A 19841-nucleotide genomic window follows, 5' to 3' on the forward strand; every position below is an offset into this window, starting at 1 on the left:
ATTCGTGTTATATCAGGTCGCGTTATATTGGGGTAGAGGTGTACTAAGACTAGAGTCACAACCAAATTTAATTCTCATTATATTCAGGTGGGAGAAAGTATAGGCAGAGTGTCCACACAGGAATCTCTGCAACCCATGCAGGTCAGAGATGGGATCTGCCCTGATCTATAGAGTTAGGTTAAGAGAGAGTGAATTCACTTTTATGTAGATCAAGTGGCAATGACCTCCTGGCAAAAAGGGTATGGAAGGAAAGCAGCTGCTATTCCAGCTCATAACATGAAGTAGAGGCAGACATCCCTACCCAAAGCCAGATGATTTGGAAACTATATATTATATATATATATATACACACACACGTATACATATACATACACACACACACACACGTTTTTTTTGTGGTGCAAAATAAAATAAATAAATAAAACTGAATATAGAAGGGGCCTTTTGTTTTGCACAGGAGGGGGCAGATTTCACTCCATTTGGGTACAGAAAGCAAGACTGTTGGATGTACAATTTTTCTTGGCACCAGTTAGAGTAAACAATATTTTTTGCACTTACCTGAAGGGTCAGATTTGGCCAGATGGCTTCCTGAATGATCTTCTCCTTGTTTGGTGTCCGCCTGAAACAGAAAAGTAAACACACGCAAAGGTCAGATATTTTATAATTTTCATGATTGCAATGAATATAGTGACTTAACTGAAAAGACTTATTCAGAATAAAGCATTTTCATTATTTATTAGCCTCTATTCTCAAATATAAATACAAGTCTGTAACTTTTGGCACCTCAGGGCTTGTCTATACTTACCGCGCTGGTTCGGCGGCAGGCAATCGAACTTCTGGGTTCAATTTATCGCGTCTTGTCTGGACGTGATAAATCGAACTCAGAAGTGCTCCCCGTCGACTCCGGTAATCCTGCTCGCCGCGAGGAGTACGCGGAGTCGACGGGGGAGCCTGCCTGTCGGGTGTGGACCGCGGTAAGTTCGAACTAAGGTACGTCGACTTCAGCTACGTTATTCACGTAGCTGAAGTTGTGTACCTTACTTCGATTTGGGGGTTTAGTGTAGACCAAGCCTAAGTTTAAAATGTTTGGCTTAAACTTCTAAAGATCAACTACCACAATTCTAGACAACACTTTAACCAGTTAATGAGTGTGAAATGTATTTAACCCTTTGGCATATGTATGTGTAAACACAGAAAATGCTTTTATACAATTTATAATCCTACACTAGAATATGCAATAGTGAAATGATAAAGGAATTATGGACTGCACATTTAAATCTGCTGAACAACGTTAGGTTTTATTGACATTTTTCTTTTACATGTTACTCCTGTACCAAATTAAAATTATTTCATTCGCTTTCTGTAATGGCCTAGATGATGTGTTGCAAAGCTTAATTTTATGTAATACTTACTGCATATGCTGGGTGATCTGTAGCTAAACCAAAATCACCAATTTTCACATGATCATCAAAATCTAAAAAAATGTTCACAGGCTTCAAATCTCTGTGAATCATTCCCTGTTAACACAGTAAAAAAAAAAAAAAAAAAGTTTGAATTAGAGTGGTTGAGAGAAAAATTCCTTCCAGGCTATAGAACAGTATCGGAAAGGGACTCCCTTTTTGGTTCTATATACAGTACCAACCCATTCCACTAATTCATCAGTGATTGATACTGGGAAAATATTTGAAGGTGCTAAAAACAGCTAAAAATAATGTTAAGTGACAATATATACCCAATAAGGTATTTTAAAACTAACTAAATTGTGGTAACAATAAAACAAGTCTAGAGCAATTTAAAAACACCAGTGCAGGTTTATGATACACTATTCCAGAACCTTATAAAAATGGGTGTGAAACAAGAAAAATCATTGTATAGATTTGACAGTTGCTAACGAGTGTAGATATTGTAACATTTACTGACCTTCTCATGGATGTAAGCTAATCCATCCAAAATTTCTCGGAAAAGTCTCCAAAGCCGACTAGTATCTTCATACAATCCCTGGTCAATAGTGTCCCGTAATGTGCTCTTTTCGCAATACTCCATCTTCAGACACAAGGAAAGAGAGAGATGGTTGCAGTTAAGAAAAAAATTGTCAGAAGATTTCCTCTGTCAATATGTTAATACTCAGCTCTGTACTACAACCAAACACAGTCAAGAGCAACTTGTAAACACCGTATCTCCATAACTGTGATGTTGAACAATCTGGAATTTTCTGTGAGAAGTATTTCTACTAGAAAAATTTTTTATTGTCATCTATGGATATTATCACAACTTCCATCATTTCTGTACTAACAAACACTTAAAAACCAACACCTCCCTGACCTCTAATTTAAAAGCAACAAAAAACACCTAGTGGAACTCTAGTCTAGAAAAAATGCTAGTTTAAAATTGGCTTTTAAAATATTTCTGGGTTGATTTTGCTTAGGTCTTTAACTGCTTGTATGAAAACAATGTATATATGTAAATACATGCAGGAATTGCCATACCAGAGAAGACCAGAAGTCCATCTAGTACAGTACCCTGCCTTCAACGGTGGCCAGCATCAGATGCCTTAGAGAAAGGTATACGTAGGATAGTCTGACTCTCAGTGAAATCTTCTCCTAACCCTTAACAACTACAGACTGGATTACGTACTGAAGCATGAGGCTTTTAGCGCTTTCAAAAAACTCAGTTTTTGGATTTTCTATTATAACTGTATAATAGTTTTCTAATTATTACATTTTCTTAATTAACTGAACACATAATGTGGTAGCTTTGAAGAGAACACTGAAGTATTCACATTTATGAAATTTGATTTTCATCTTTGGAAGTGAAAGTGAACATAGTACACCTCTACCTCGATACAATGCTGTCCACAGGAGCCAAAAAAACTTACCGCGTTATAGGTGAAACCGTGTTATATTGAACTTGCTTTGATCCACCGGACTGTACAGCCCCACCCTCCCGGAGCACTGCTTTACCGCGTCATATCCGAATTCATGTTATATCGGGTCACGTTATATCGAGGTAGAGGTGTATGTTCAAGTCCCATACTGGGATCCAAGTTAATCCATACAGCAGTTGTGGTACAATGGGGGATATTGTGATGAGACATTAAAGAGAGACCCTTTTTGTCAGCCTAATTGGAAATTCAATATCCCCAAATGATTTCCATCCTTCCAAAAACTAGGGGATAACCCTCATGCCCTGGTTAACATTCCCTCCATTTAAGTGATCTAATGTTCAAGGTGGTGAGCAAGATATTGCTGAACCTACAATGCCTGTTTTGTTTGCTGACATACATACTGGTACTACAGTGTCTAACTTACTGCTTTGTAAAGCCCCTTAACCTAGTGATTCCTTAACTGTGGTCCTGAGAGAGCTGACTGATTCCATGATTCTATTGCTCCTTTTTCTCATCTAGTAAATCACATGACAAAAAGCTTAAAAATATATCAGATACTTTCCTACTATTTTTCAATGTACGCAACTGCTTGTGATGAGGCTGCTTTTTAAAAATCCTGCTAAAGTAAAGGCTGATCATAATTCTTTTAAAAAAAAAGGAGGCAGAGTTGTCCCAGGCATCCAAGAATTACGCTTCTTTTGTACCACTCTTAAGTATGTGCCAAGGGGTTGTCCCTAATCTCATCTCATCACAGGTAACAGCAACAACTTCAAGTGGGAGTGTTCAGCTCTACTTCATTAGGGGTCATCTTTCTTCCCAGCATATGCCCCATGTATCCCTTTCCCATCAATCAGGGCAGGGCAAATCACTACTAGTGAAGATGATAAGCAAAAGTGATGTCACACTGTCTAGTGGAAATTGTTTCCACTCTTTGATTATTGAGTGCTACATAGGCAGGGCTTTCCAGTTCCAGTGACCACAGACTTCAGTTGGCTCCTTTCAGTTTAGATAAAGACTTTAAAAAGTCAACGTATTGTATTTACGTCGACGGGTTCGATGTATTTCACATTCTTTTTTCCATAACAAGAATACATACATTAAGTGGCCAGGCCTTTTTAAAAAACATCCTAGTTTTATATATTAAAGAAACCTTAATCTTCAGAGTTTCATTTCAGCCATCTGATTCTGTTTGGTTACTTGCCCAGCTACATAGAGAAAGCAATTAATTTATGTTTACACAATGTATGGTTTATCTAATAACCTTGCTATTCTCCATAACCAAATACCACCCACATCAGATGTCTAACCTGAATGAACAGACAGTGTACTGTCTGAACCACTGAAGAGGAGTCTTCTTTACTGTGACTATTCTTTTGATGGCATTCTTCATCCTACACCACAGAAACAAACAAACAAACAAACAAACAGTTAAGCTAATACAGAATGGTCCAGTTCCTTAATCATCAAATCATTTTCGGATGGCCAGAATACATTCTTGTATTGTGACTTTCTATGGCTGAATTTTGAGCATAGTAAGACAGGAAGAAGTGTCGTACCTTATCTATCCATTAACACTGCTTCATTTTCAAAATATTAATGAATATTTTTATCATTACCAAGTAATAGAGAAAGGGTACACAGTGGAATATCTGTATTTAATCTGAACCTCAAACTACCTTATCTTGGAAAAAAATTATTTGTGGAAAATAAGCACGGGTAATATACTTAGAAAAGTAAAATGTTACCATACAGTTCAGTGAACTATAACATACAACTAATAAATATATTACAAAATCCAACAAAAAGTCTATTCTTTAGTGAACAAAATGCATTGCACTGGAGTTTGTGTTTTTAACCCATATCAAAATTAGTAACTGAAAACTATATTGATACAAGATGTCCACAGTGCCAAAAGAGCACAAATAGAAGGAGGAAAGAGTGATAGATTTAAGGTCAAATATCCTGTCAACCATTAGAACTAGAGACATATGCTGTCTGCTACAAAATAACTGGGAACACCAGCTTTTTAGTAAAAACAACAAGGAGTCTGGTGGCACCTTAAAGGCTAACAGATTTATTTGGGCGTAAGCTTTCGTGGGTAAAAACCTCACTTCTTCAGATACATCTTTTAGATGGTATAAAACAAAGATTTTTATTATAGTTCTAGTAGTTCTTAATTTAACAATTGAAATGGGGGGAAAGATGATATTAATCAGAATAATGTGATTTTTTTTTTTTAAGGTCCAACCCCTTACCACTTGCTGCATGAAATAATTACAACATCTCAATGGAGTATCATTAAAAAGCTGTCAAATATCAGGGGGTAGCCGTGTTAGTCTGTAGCTACAAAAACAACATGGAGTCTGGTGGCACCTTAAAGACTAACAGATTTATTTGGGCGTAAGCTTTCGTGGGTAAAAACCTCACTTCTTCAGATACATCTGAAGCTTACGCCCAAATAAATCTGTTAGTCTTTAAGGTGCCACCAGACTCCATGTTGTTTTTGTAGCTACAGACTAACACGGCTACCCCCTGATATTTGACAGCTTTTTAGTGATACTCCATTGAGATGTTGTAATTATTTCATGCAGCAAGTGGTAAGGGGTTGGACCTTAAAAAAAAAAAAATCACATTATTCTGATTAATATCATCTTTCCCCCCATTTCAATTGTTAAATTAAGAACTACTAGAACTATAATAAAAATCTTTGTTTTATACCATCTAAAAGCAGCTCAGCATCCCAGCTTTCAATTGATATAAAGCATTCATCAGCTTTCATTTTGGCAGTCAGAGATCAGCTACTAAAATTCTGTGAATACTAAAACTCCAAACTTTCAAGTACCCCTGCTCGTGAGTTTACAAATGAGTAGTCTCATTTAACTCAATGAAAATTGGAGTCCTGACTCTCAGTTTCCATCTATAAGCAAGAGGCCATTTTATTACTGTTACAATACACATTGGTTGTGTGTAGTGTATGCTTTCAGGGAAGATCTCCAACGGTGTCTCTATATATCGAAGAGCCAGATTGATCTTCAGTTTGTAAATTTATATTCCTACCTCCAAATGTTACTTTATCCCCTTTGTTCTTCCAATACTTAGTAATTTTATATTTACCAGAGTAGGACTTTTACTGTTTTCATCCTCATTATCAAAAATTATATCGCTTTCAGAATCTGCAGCTGGTCTGTTTAGGAAAAAAGAAAGAAGAAAAAGCAAAAACTTGTATTTGTAATGAATACATTTACCATCCCTTTTGCAAGGATATTAGTATGTTATTTACTATAAACATAGAAAATTTGAGCTTAGAGTGGAGAGATATTACATGCATGACAAAAAACTGCACCTAAACTGTGCAGTTAAATGCAGCAAAAATATTTCTTGACAGATCATCATATCTCCAAGTTACTAAAAGGAAGACAAGTATTTCCAACCATATATTTTATTTCTGCACCTCTTAGGCAGATTTTATATATATTTCAGAAATGTGTCCCCAGAAGATCATGTCCCAACACTGACAAAAAATATAGTGGAGGAACACATCCCAGGTACTTTTCTTAGTTGAGGTCAGGGAGGGGGTGTTAGCTCAGTGGTTTGATCATTGGCCTGCTAAATCCAGGGTTGTGAGTTCAATCCTTGAGGGGGCCACTTAGGGATCTCAGGCAAAAATCAGTACTTGGTCCTGCTAGTGAAGGCAGGGGCCTGGATTCTATGACCTTTCAGGGTCCCTTCCAGCTCTATGAGATAGGTGTATATTTCCATATATTTTTTTTACTTTATCTTGCTCTCACTCTCCTATTTGTCCTGCTACTTCCTGGCATCTGATGTGACTTTTCTAGAGCCACTACTTTTTGTCTGTGCCCAGCAAGTAGATTGTCTTTGATATAGGATAAAACTATTGTATGGCCTGATCCTGCAAACGCATCAAGGGGACTACTCATGCGAGTGACTTCATTCTCATTCATGCTTGCAGGATAGGGTGACCAGACGTCCCGACAAAAATCGGGACTGTCACGATATTTAGGTGTTTGTCCTAATCGGTCGGGATGCAATTTGTCCCGATATTTCGCTCTTGGCTTTTTTTTTTTTTTTTTGCTCCGCCAGCGACCCCCCCATCCCTCATGTGTCCTGATATGTCTTCCTCTCATCTGGTCACCCTATTGCAGGGTTAAGCACTTGGTTCTCCCTTTGCTTTTCTCTTCAGGTGTCTAATGCTGGTAGCACTGCTAACAATTTCTCCTGGACAGCATATCAGGCTTTTGTCAGGTAGGGAAAAAAAATGTTCAATAGAGCAGGATTGAGCAATCTTATCTTCCAAAATAACCCCATTTATAAAAACGCTTAGAAGCTTAAGGCTGAACTTTCCATCCCTCCCTGCCCCCCCAATGCAAGCTGTCACTGATCTATTGTAAATTTTGCTCATCACGGCTATTTGGCTGCTGGCAAATAAAGTATTATACAAAACATTAAAATGTTCATTTGGAATAGCACATTATGGACAGGGGTGAAAGTAACTTAAAAGACTTACCAGTACTCCAGAGTCCTTGGGAGGGGGCGGGGCCTCAACTGAAAGAGGCATGGCCTCTACTAGAAGAGGCAGGGTCTCTAAATCCCCGGGCGCTTTAAATCGTCCCTGGAGCCCTGCTGCCGGAGCCCTGGGGTAGCACCAGCAGGGCTCCAGCGGCAAGTTAAAGGGCCTGGGGCGGTAGCGGCGGCCGAGCCCTTTAAATCACCGCCCGAGCCCCGCTGCTGCTACCCCAGGGCTCTGGCAGGCTCCGGGGACAATTTAAAGGGCCTGGGGCGGTAGCGGCTACCAGAGCCCTGGGCCCTTTAAATCGCCGCCAGAGCCTCGCCACCGCTACCCCAGGGCTCCGGGGACTATTTAAAGGGCCCGGGGCAGTAGCTGCGGCAGGAGCCCCAGGCCCTTTAAATCACTGCCCAAGCCCCGCCACCGCTTCCCCAGGGCTCCGGCAGCAGGAGTCTGGCAGCAATTTAAAGGGCCCGGGGCTCCAGCTGCTGCTGGGAGCCCCAGGCCCTTTAAATTGTCGCCAGGGGAAGCTGATCCGCCCCGGTACAGCGCACCGGCTCTTGCTGGTACACCGTACCAGGGCATACCAGCTTACTTTCACCTCTGATTATGGATAAATGTTATTTGCCAAACAGATATGGGATGTAAAAGGGAGATCAGAATTTGGACTTGACAATTTTCTTTCTAATGCTAAAGCCTACTTACAAGAATGACTGTGAAAACACTCCTCCACCATCATCATCTTCATCACTGGACTCCTGATCAGCTCCACTAAATTTGGTGCTAGAAGATCTCTCACAAGAGGTGCTCCACTCAACTGAACTTGTCAAAACAGGAGGAGGGGCATTGGCTTCCACATCATCTGTTGATTCTTCTTCATTCTTCCCATTCAGATCTAACTTGGCGGATGCTTTTTTCCCTTCTGTAGTTTCTGATGTTGAGCTACTGGGAGGGGGGTTTTCATGTTTTTCTATCCAAGCATTGTAATACCTCACAATATTCTCATGATTCAGACGAGAAAGTAACGTTACTTCGCCTTTAATTCTCCGGAACTGCTTGCTGGCAGGATTTATGTGAATACGTTTCACAGCATAGTAGCAGCCATCAAGTTTGTTTTGTACCTGCGAATTAAAATAAATCTAACCTTACAGGACTGTTAGTTCATTCACAGTTGAAGCTCCTGAAAGGTGCCAGAGTGACAGCACTGAAGAAGTCCTCCATTTATCTGTGAAACAAATGCAACTGCAGTGTAAGCCTCCCCACACTGCCTCACCAGTATACCTCTACCCTTACCCCATGGACTAGAGCAGGGGTAGGCAACCTATGGCACGCATGCCAAAGGCGGCACGTGAGCTGATTTTCAGTGGCACTCACACTCCCTGGGTCCTGGCCACCAGTCCGGGGGTGCTCTGCATTTTAATTAAACTTTAAATGAAGCTTCTTAAACATTTTAAAAACCTTATTTACTTTACTAGGGTTACCATACGTCCGTTTTTTCCCGGACATTTCCGGCTTTTTGGTAATCAAACCCCCGTCCGGGGGGAATTGCCAAAAAGCCGAACATGTCCGGGAAAATACCGGCCGGGCACTTCCCCTCCTGCGGCTGCTCTGCTCCTCCCCTGACTCTTCGGCTCTGTTTAAGAGCCGAGCTGCCCGAGCGCTACCGGCTTGGGGCAGCCCCCTTGCCTCCGGACCCCAGCCGCCGGCCGGGCACTTCCCCGCCCGGGCTCCAGCTGCTCTGCTCCGGCGGTGCAGGGTCCGGAGGCATGGGGGCTGCCCGAAGCCGGTAGCGCTCGGGCAGCTCGGCTCTTAAACAGAGCCGAAGAGTCAGGGGAGGAGCACAGCAGCCAGAGGCCGGGAGGGGAAGTGCCTGGCCGGAGGCGCAGGGTCTGGAGGCATGGGGGCTGCCCGAAGCCCGAGCACTACTGGCTTCACGGTTTGCCAGGCAGCCTCCAGACCCTACGCCCCCGACTGGGCGCTTCCCCTCCCGGGATCCAGCTGCGCTGGGGAAGCGCCGGCCGGGGACGCAGGGTCTGGATGCTGCCCAGCAAACGGTGAAGCCGGTAGCGCTTGGGCAGCCCTTTTCGCGTGGCTGGGAGGGAGGAGGGAGAGTTAGGGCGGGGACTTTGGGGAAGGGGCAGGGAATGGGCGGAGTTGGGGCGGGGTTGGGGTGGGGAAAGGGGCGGGGCCAGGGCTCCGTGGAGTGTTCTCTTTTTTTATTTTTTAAATATGGTAACCCTAACTTTACATACAACAATAGTTTAGTTATAGATTATAGACTATTAGAAAGAGACCTTCTAAAAACGTTAAAACGTATGACTGGCACGTGAAACCTTAAATTAGAGAGAATAAATGAAGAGACTGCACACCACAAAAGTGTAGTTAGGCCTATTCAATCCTTGGCCTCTGTTAGGGCTATCAGTAAGGATACCAATTCTCATGAGAGTTCCACGTATTTCAAAAATAAAATACCATAACATTTAATATATATTTCATGGAAGAAAATGCATACACAAGAATGGTTCTATAAAACGAAGGGGAATGACTTTCCATACTGAACCTTGATGACTGCTCCAAAAGCCCCTTTGCCAAGGAGCTGTAGCTCTTCAAACTCAGTGTAGTAACGTGAAAATTGCCTCTGCGTTTCTGTGAAGAATGCAGCACTAGGTACGTGACTGCTGGCGATAACAGTCTCAATGTAATCTATTCCTGCTGAATCTGAAACAAAGGTAACAGTTAACCATAGTACTGAATGTGGAAAAAAGCAATACAATGTTAACCAATCATCAGAAGGAATAATGACACATACTTTAAAGAACCATGATCAAGTATGACAGGATGGCAGATTAAGACCTGGAATGTAGGGTGAGTCTCCTGTTGGGTTATGCTAGGCTCAGGTACTAAAACCCTGCATTAAAGTTCAGGGTAAGTACTAATGAATCATGCCGCTAGATAAGCGCAATTAGCTCCAACAATAACAGAAAGGGTTTGGAAAAAAGTGTCTTTGGACCAGAGGAGGAAAATCCTAGGAAGAGCCTTGCTCAGGAGAAAGTTTAGGCTAAGGTTTTACATTCTGTTATTTCTGAATTACCAGTAAAGCCAGACTCCAGGAAGGGGGCTAGACTGGACACTAATTCAGGGTCAGTGTGTTGTGCTGAAGGTGGGGTACAGACTGAGCCAGTTCACATCAAGTAACCACAAAACAAAGATATTGTGGTCTTTCCCTTATAAAATATTTTATACAAATAAGCACAGGTTCTTGATATTCCTACAGCTCAAGCTACCTGCATGCACCTAATTTTATATATGCATTTGTGTTTACCTTCCCATCATTAATTACTTAATGCCAGGGTATAGCAGAAGAGACTGAATTCTTTACCATCTGGATTTTCTTCTCCAACTGGTATTTTCATTTGTGGAGGATTTATAAAACTGTGTCGTAACAACTGCTGAGGACTCCATCTTTCCTTATCTTCCAAGCAAACACATCTAGAAACCAACCAGAAACAAACCTTTTTTCACAAAACTATGTATGGGCTCTAAACTACCAGAGCGCTTCCCTACATTTTAGAAACAGGAAGGGAAATACGATTACCACCGTTTTACAGATCGAGAATAGAGGCACAAAGAGACTAAGTGATTTGCCCAATGTCACCCAAGAAGGCTGTGGTGGAACACGGAACTGAATCCACATCTCCAGAGTCCCAGGCTAATGCAGAAAGCCCTGGACCATCATTCTTCTATAGAATTATTACTAGTAAGACAGATGGATTTGGTTATACTATTGAAAACCTGTTCCAGAAAACTTTCTTTTAGAAGTTAGAAAAGGGAAAAAAAATAAGACGGCAGAGAAAAGGAACAAAATGATGGGCACATACTTTTTCAGAAAATCTTCAAAGTCAGCAGGTAAGTCATTAGGAATAGTGACCGGATATTCCCTGGTTACTTGTCCCTGGCTGAGAGAAAGCAGTAGCAGGCCCAGCCGCCATACATCTCCTTTTTTTCCAGGCTTGTTAGGCAGAGCATCATCACTAAATCGAACTTTGGTTTGCTCAAAAACATCCTCCTTACAGATATCAGCTAGGCGCTTTGAAATGCTGTAGTCCGTCACTTTGACATTTCCTTCGGTATCTACCAGGATACTGGAAGCACACAGGACTTTGTGCACCACTGAATTACTGTGCAAGTAGTCAAGAGCAGACAAAAGTTGGGTTGCATAGTGGCGCAGCTGATCAATAGGAATCGGGACCTCTTTGCTCAGGTGTGTAGAAAGGCTAGATCCATTAATATGCTCCACTAAAATATCTACCACAATTGAATCATCATGCTCTTTAAGGATCATGGACATGTAACGTACTATGTTTGGGTGATTTAGCTTCATCAGTGAGCTGAACTCTGTTTCTGCACCCTGAATCTGTTTGAGAGAAACAAAATATAACATGCATTAACAAAATCTCACATTTCATGAAAGTGGTATTAAAAAAGTACATTTTTAATAAGGCCAAGTGAACTTGTATGAACAAGAGAAGAACCAAACTTCATACCAAGACCTAAATCAATTTTTTTGAGGTTTGAAAAAAATTTGGATAATTTCAGTAAGAGCTGTTTTGTGTTCTCATGCTTCTGCACTTCCTGGCTTCTAAATTTAGATGGGAATGGAAGCACTGAAACACCAAAGGCTATTCTCGCAACAGCACCAACTTAAATCTTGCATAGTCAAGGGTTTAGCTCAAGTTTCAATCAACATCCAAATATTTGGGTGTTACCTGAAGGAAAACCATCCTGGTGCCTTTTGAGATGTACTCATTAGTAATTTTTAAATCAGAGTCTAACACAGAGTAACCCAAATAATACAAAGCCCTGGGAGATGCCCAGATAACTTAGTATATTCAAAGGAGATGGCAAGCAGGCTGTAGAAATGTGTCCTGATGGGAACTGACTTTAAGCACACATTTTAGAATTCATGACCAGCTTACTCAGTGTAATTATACTGAATACACAGGATGTGACTACTGGAAAGATTAAAGGAATGCATAACCCTGAAATTCTGTTCCTGTAGTGTTTCTGGGAGTGGTAGGGTTTGCTCCAGCTCCTTTTCCTGGCTCTTAGGGTCCCTTCTTCAAGCACCTCTGTTCTGCCTCTCCTTTGTGGAGAACTGTTTATTCAAACCTAACTTATTCTGAAATGGGGTTGATGGACATGCCCTTAATTCAATAATAGGGTGTCAGATATATAAGCTAGATAATAAAAATTATCTACTACAAATAAAATTATAGCCTTTTATTTACTAAAAGATTCCCAAAATTCACTCACACTCCTTTGTGTCCCACATCTCTATTTGAATACCTTGTCTCCACAAGGGAGTGCTATGTATTAAATTCACAGTCCCAACTATTGTATTTTAAGTTGCAATAGCACTTCTGTAATAAATCTGTTTCCACTTGCTCACCCTTTATAAAAAAAAATCCCCTTTTGAGCTGAAATGTTGCATTATTTGGTCTCAGCCCAATATTTGATTTCAAGGGTTTCAAATCAGGGCAGAATTTTCCCCTAAAACTTCAAGCCAAAAGACTTAAATATGTTCTACTGAGCATGCACAGCAGCACATTTGTACTTAAAAAATTTCAGATTGAGAGCCCTATCCCAGTGTTAAGTGAGGACATTTCAGCCAGGTACCAAAGACAAAATTTTCTTCTGCCATAGGTCTGTGCCAGAGAAGCTCAATTTTCCCCTTCTCTAGGTTTTTCCTTAATATTGTATTAACAGATTTTACTTACATACTATAGAAAATATGCCTATGACCTCTGAACAAATCAACATCTCTGTTAGTGAATGATGCAAACTTTTCAAACACTGGAATTTTCAATCTCATCACCAGTGTCTCATTTCAATATACAATTTGAAGAGAAACCAGAGTACACAGTATAACTGACAGCCAGAGCAGCAAAAGCAAGAAAAAAAAATCAAGCCAAATAGAAAATAAGTGTATTTAGTACCTGTTTTTTGCATTTATCAACTTTTTCCTTTTCTTGAGTTGTAAGAAATCTTCCCATTTTTTTCTGCCATTGAAGAACCCATTCATATACTAAGACAAAGTTGCCAGTATATATTTCCAAGGCATTGTAGACTGATTTTCCAAGTTGTTCATCCTTGTCTACACATAAAAAGAGGGAGAGAGAGAAAGATAACTTCTTTCACTTCTAATGGGCCTGAAAGAGTTCCTACAAATGGTGAATAAACATTAAAAGGTTTGCTTTTTAGTTAATTTGGTTAAATCTTAAAATATAAATGTAATCAAAATGAGAACAAAATCTGTAACTGAATTTGATATAAATTGCCAACAGAATATCAGCTCCACTGAAGTCAAATGATTGACAAAAAAAAAATAAAAAAATAAAAATCAAACTACAGGAAAATGTACAACAAACTTTACATTAAAATAAAATGACTCATATGTTTTATGTAAGAATTTGAGGTTTCAGTAACCAAACATTCTTTTCCTCTGACCAAATGCTTAATTCTATATATAGTAGTTTAATCATGTGTCTTCAAAATGTACAATAAATAATGAAACTATGTTTGTTCAAAGTAAGTAGTATTTTCAACAGCAAATCCATTAAAGTGATGTAGTGAGAGAGAATGCTGAAGAAGTTTGATCATTAAATTCAGCAGACAGTATAAAGCTCAGATGCTTATCTGAGCCTCCTAGCCTTGTCTACACTGAGGTTTTTGTGAAACTCTCCTATTAATGCTGTAGTACCAGTGCTAGCAATGGTGGGGGGCATCCTAGTATTGTCTAGCCCAGGGGTCGGCAATGTTTGGCACGCGGCTCAGCGGGAAGCGGCGCGGGCGAGGGATGTGCTGGCCGCGGCTTCCCGCTGCCCCCATTGGCCCAGGACAGCGAACTGCGGCCAGTGGGGGCTGCGATCGGCCGAACCTGCTGTGTCAGCAGGTAAATAAACTGGCCCGGCCCGCCAGGGTGCTTACCCTGGCGAGCCGCATGCCACACGTTGCCGACCCCTGGTCTAGCCCTACTATTATAATTGGTTTTAAGTATTTCATGAATAGCTTAAAATTTCAAGTTTGGTAGCAATGTTTAACAAGCCTTCTATTTACAAATATAAAAACAAAATCCATTTATTGAGTATATTAGTCAAGTAAAGAATAACAGTAAACACACTGAAATGTTTTCTCCCCTGGAAAGGTTTCTTTGCAGATCTAGATACATTTCACTTCAAATATTCCTAAAACAAATAAACAATATTCACTCAAGTAAAATCTCTCATTTCTCCCTCCACCCTTGACCGAGGTTCTCCATATCCCTATCGGAGCCCTTAGAACAGCATCCTTCCCCTTCCCAGCCCATCCCACCCTCCACACTTTACCCCTATTTACACCATTTAAAAGTCCCTGCAGCATGATTCCCTCCATGTGGCAAACACCTATCCACCCAATCCTCTTATGTGAGCAATGCATGTTTTAAAAAAGTAAAGTTTCAATTGCTGTTTTGCTCACCTATACATTTTCCTTTGTGAACAGTAAGCTGACCAGCACCACCAGTACTGAAGTTCAAAATTTCATAATTTCCAGGAGAATCTTCACTACTACATGCAGAATGCTGACGTTCTCGCCTGTAAATGTGAACAGTGTTATCTTCAGTTTGGAAATATATTACTAATACAATCAATAATGGTCTCAATCTTGTAAATGGATCTGGAGAAGCAGACCTTTGCACCCGATGAGATACCCATTGATTTCAATGGGACTGCATAAGAGCAAACATCTACTTGCATAAATCCAACTGCAAGATCAGGATCCTAGTTGTGATTAGCTTATAGATAAGTTAACATATTGCAGTGGGTCTCTATACTTAGGCCCCAATTCAGCAAAGCACTTAAGCTTATGCTTCCATGCTTAATACAGGCCTTAATGCTTCTGCAGCCTCTGATGGCAATTCTACTCTGAATATACCTGTAATTGATACTGTAGTTCTGAAAACAGTAAATGAACACAGCTCAATTTTGCTACATCTTTCAAAATATTTGAAAGAAATGGATTTAATTTTGCTAAATTCAATGCCATCTTATATTAATTATTTTATGTGATATAAGGTGGAGTTTCCACTTATTTCTTCTATTTTCTCTTAAGCCCACTCTTTTAAAGGGATGATGCAGCAGACTAGTCCCTAAAACTTAGATTTTGTTCAAAAAAGGATTGGATATGGGTCAAATGTTTATAGAAACAGTTTTTTTTAAAGGAAATATTAAGTAACGGGTTTATTTTTTAATTAAGCATTGCCTGTTTCCCTGGAAACCCCAATACAATGGCCTTCTGCTAACGTGTTAGAACCCCCATATGAAACAGAGCAACCTAGTTTCACTGTCTGAGCTGCATGAAGCGAAATAGTATATAGTACCAGTTGTGAAGAGGAAATTAGGTTATTAAAGATGAAATCATTTAAAAAACAATATGAAGTGTTACTGGAAACACAAATAAGAATTTATTTCTTGCGTGGAGAATGCTTCGCTTGCCAGTATATATCGAACCAGCAATCACAGCAGTATTATTCCCCTCTAACCCCGGAGTGCACTCGGTGTTTTTTAAAGTTAATATAAATATTGCTGTGTTTGTATAAGGTCACAAAGGACACTCAACAATGAGGCAGGCACCATCAAAAAATCACTCAAATTATCTTCATTTTAACAGGATCAGGAATTAAAGTTCCTGCACAGGTTTAATCAGCTTCAAAATTCTGTTAGCAAAAACACCAGCACACAGAAAGCCCTTTCCAAATAACAATCTGTGATACTTAGAGATGGCAAAAATATATATGTTAGCACATACAGTTAGCACAAAGGCTAGAAGCCTTTTGAAATGTTCAATTATGCAAAAGAAGGAAAAAACTAAGTTAAGAGAGGTCCCCAAAGCATCTATGACATAAATGTTGTATAAAAGAAGATTCCTCTGATAGATGTACAGTAAATACTATTACACAAAGAAATGCACTGTTCTGTGAATATAGAAAGTTAAATATATTGTACATGCCACTATATTAGATGATCTTTACATTATTTAAATCAATTGATTACATTGCACAGATGGCTCCTTGATGAGATGTCTCTTGGTGGAAAATATAAGGAACCTAAAACAATCAGAAGTGATAACACTTCCAGCTATGAAAACCACACTGCTGCAGAAAAAAACAGTTATTTTGCAGGATGGTGCACTGAAAGCCATCTCAAAAGACGGGCCTTCCAAGAATAGCACTTCAAATAGTCACTTAGATGTACTGTACATCAACTGCTAGAGTTTAGAGCAGCACAGAATTAAGGACAGAACAGTCAGAGGACCTGAAACTGTTGTATATCAACATCTCCTCAAGGCAGTTTCCCCTGGCCAAACAACAGCTTTTGCTTCTAACCTTAAGAAGAGCCAAACGCATGGGACAGCAATAGTTAGAGAGCAAGACTGAGCTCTTTGAACACTATCAATAACTAGGTGATAAATTTTCAATTACATTTTGTATCCAAAGACTGCACATAATTGGAGGCTAAGGGTAAAATGTAAGTGCCTGAGTCACTTTTGACAGGGGGATTTAAGCACTTTTGAGTTGTGAGCAACAGCATAAAAATGAGCAAGCACATTGCCAGGTCATTAATCTAGACACATTTTCCAATGGCAACATGATGTCCAACTCAAGACTAGGGTGACCAGATAGCAAGTGTGAAAAATCGGGACAAGGGGTGGGGGGGAGATGATAGGAGCCCATATTAAAAAAAACCCCAAATATAAAATCGGGACATTTGGTCACTCTACTCAAGACTTTCATAGTTTTCATCATCTATCTAGGTATTTATACTGTCAGTCACCATGGTATCCAAGCACCTACATTTCGAAAGGATTTTAAGACTATCAGAGGCTGCAAGTTCTTTTTTAATTTAATTTAGAGAAACTGAACATGTGAGTGCTTCCATTTTGTCTTAAGAGATAGTTAATGTCACTGAAGATTTATAACCAGATAGCAAACATGGCCTGGTCAGATTAAGATTTAACAAAAAGGGTCTATTATCGTTCTTCCCCATACATGACTATCATTAAATTACACTATTCACAAACAAAGATTAAGCACATTGCTCATTACCTCCCTTCACTCCTTAAGTGAATATTTTTGACAAAGTGCTCCAAAAATATTTGCAAAATAACCTGGATCCTATGACAACATATAGGAAATCTAGGGGTCTTTGGTTTCAGGCAGGTTACATGGCTAGTGATCATGTGGGCAGCAAAAGTGTCAGGTGGCACAATTAGATTGCTAGGGATGGACATAAACAACATCCAGCCAGATCACCTTTGGGCCTACGCAGAGATCGATCTAAGTGGTGCTCCATCTGCAAGGAGGCAGTGATCCCTTTGGGATTTTCCATGGAGGAGGAGGAATTTATGCATTTGTTTTTTTTATGGTACAGAATACAATTACTACAAAACTGTTCAGCCTATTTATTGCCTCTGCACAGGTTTTTTTTTTTTTTTTTTTAAACAAGAATACATAATCCTCTCTTTCCCATGTATTCCGCCCTCCTTCAAATGTAGTGTGTAGACATTTATTAACAGTGGTAAACTTAAAAGAACCTAAAGTTTGTAACTTACACCTCAGACAAATGTAGAGACTAGTGTGTATATTTACTACTGTTCTTCATGAGATATAGGCCAAATCTGTTCAAGTATAGAACAATTTTCATCTACTGGTCAAGTAAAATCCAGTCTGTTGTCAAAATGCACTTTGACCACAAGGTGTACAGTGATTGCTCATCATCAACCTTGCCTTGTTCAAGATGATTATTAAGTACTACTCACTGCATTAAGCTGATCTTCAATCACACTATTATGTATTACGCACAAAAATCTATGTTAAATCTATTTTTATGGCTGCACAATCAAGCACTCAAAAGTTTGGAAATGCAGGAATTAAAGTTGAGTGTGCAACTTTAATTTGGCCTCCTTGTGCCTAAGTATTACCATACAGGCTTTAATTACATGATCACACGCTATTTTTAGTACAGGACCTCTGCCTCATTTGGTGCACAGGATGGATGGTGCTCAGTTAATGAACAGCTATTCAATATTTCGTTTTACCCTCAGTGTTCAATGTGTAGCCCAGGCCTTATTTACTGCACACTATTCAAACCCTGAACGGAAAACAGAATTATAAATTTTCTCATGGGCTTTTCTATGGCACTCATCACTAGAGTCCTTCACAAACATGAATTTATCTTAACAAAACCACTGTGAGGGGAGGTGATGGCACAGAGAGATTAAGGTCAAAAGTATCCACTAATTTTGGGTGCCAATTTCAAATGACTAGGACTTGATTTTTCAGAATATTTAGTATTATAAAGAACTTGATATGTTCATAGCACAGATCTCACTGATTTCAGTTGTAGCTTTGAGTGCTCAGATCTTGGGTAAATGAGACCCCAGGGTATCAAGCTCGGCACCCAGAAAATAAGAAACACACAATTAGTGACCACTTGAGAAAAGTGTGGTTTACGTGACTTGCCTAGAATCATTGTGACAGGGTACTCTGAAGCACTGTGGAATTGTGTAAGTTGGAAGAGGTTTTTTCTCTTTACCTTTAAGAAATTCTGTATTTTATAAAAAGTTTTGCACTGCATATGGTATGATTAAATGCGTAAATGTGATATAAATGGAGTATGAGAGAAACTCTCAGCTTGTCTCCCCTGCCACAGGCTTTATGCCTACTTATGGTGTACCATTTTCCTGTTCTCGTTCTTTTTCACTTTCTTTGGAAATTAAACTAGTTCCAGAGAGTGCTGACACTTGGAAATTGGAGTTGCCATGCCAACAATTAGCCAAAAGAAATGGGAATGAATTGCCCTGATTTGATTCTAGGGGACGGAAGAGAATCGTTATGCCTGGTGAGGAAAGCAGGCTCTGGGCCAAACAGCACAGGGGACGGGACAGAAAAAAAAACAATTTTCCTGAATTTGTGAAGAGTGGGTGGTTCAGAAAGAATGGGTACCTTGTGTGTCTGGTAAGGATGAAGCTTCTGAACTGGAACTGCTAATTTATGAACTGAAGTCAGGATAGGCAGATGCAAGCCGTTTACTGGAGCAGTTATGCAGTCAATTTAAATTCTGAAAGCTGCAGGCATTCAGAATCCAGATACTGGGATGCTTAAACCTCATGAACTGAGACCAAAGCTGGGACGACTGCACATGGAATGCACTGGTAGTGAAGCAATAAAAAAAAATGTAAAGGGCTTTGCGCATGTCCTTTCCCAGTCTGAAGAAGAATGAATAAAATTTTTGTTTAACCCTCAAGAAAGAAAGCACATGCAACTGTTTTATTAAAGCTAGATCCACTAGGTCTACAGGACAGTCACAGAGGAACTTTGTGGACAAGGTAGCGATA

At 39.9% G+C, this 19841-nt stretch overlaps 1 protein-coding gene across 3 annotated transcripts in view; it reads right to left on the minus strand.

Moving 5' to 3' along the window:
• EIF2AK4 (eukaryotic translation initiation factor 2 alpha kinase 4) overlaps positions 1-19841 on the minus strand; it is a 72037-nt gene that overhangs the window by 33471 nt on the left and 18725 nt on the right. For all 3 annotated transcript variants that reach the window (XR_010600650.1, XM_008163160.4, XM_042841809.2), the window contains exons 7-17: positions 14925-15040; positions 13406-13563; positions 11288-11823; positions 10789-10898; positions 9970-10127; positions 8115-8530; positions 5999-6068; positions 4192-4275; positions 1921-2043; positions 1413-1517; positions 559-619 (exon numbers count right to left, since the gene is read on the minus strand). Coding sequence is in view for 2 of the 3 variants with exons in the window: in XM_008163160.4 (XP_008161382.1) it covers positions 559-619; positions 1413-1517; positions 1921-2043; positions 4192-4275; positions 5999-6068; positions 8115-8530; positions 9970-10127; positions 10789-10898; positions 11288-11823; positions 13406-13563; positions 14925-15040 (1937 nt within the window). In the remaining variant the exon portion in view is untranslated. The remainder of the gene's footprint in view (positions 1-558; positions 620-1412; positions 1518-1920; positions 2044-4191; positions 4276-5998; positions 6069-8114; positions 8531-9969; positions 10128-10788; positions 10899-11287; positions 11824-13405; positions 13564-14924; positions 15041-19841) is intronic.

The sequence above is a fragment of the Chrysemys picta genome, chromosome 4 (assembly GCF_011386835.1).
Source record: "Chrysemys picta bellii isolate R12L10 chromosome 4, ASM1138683v2, whole genome shotgun sequence".
Classification (NCBI taxonomy): domain Eukaryota; kingdom Metazoa; phylum Chordata; order Testudines; family Emydidae; genus Chrysemys; species Chrysemys picta.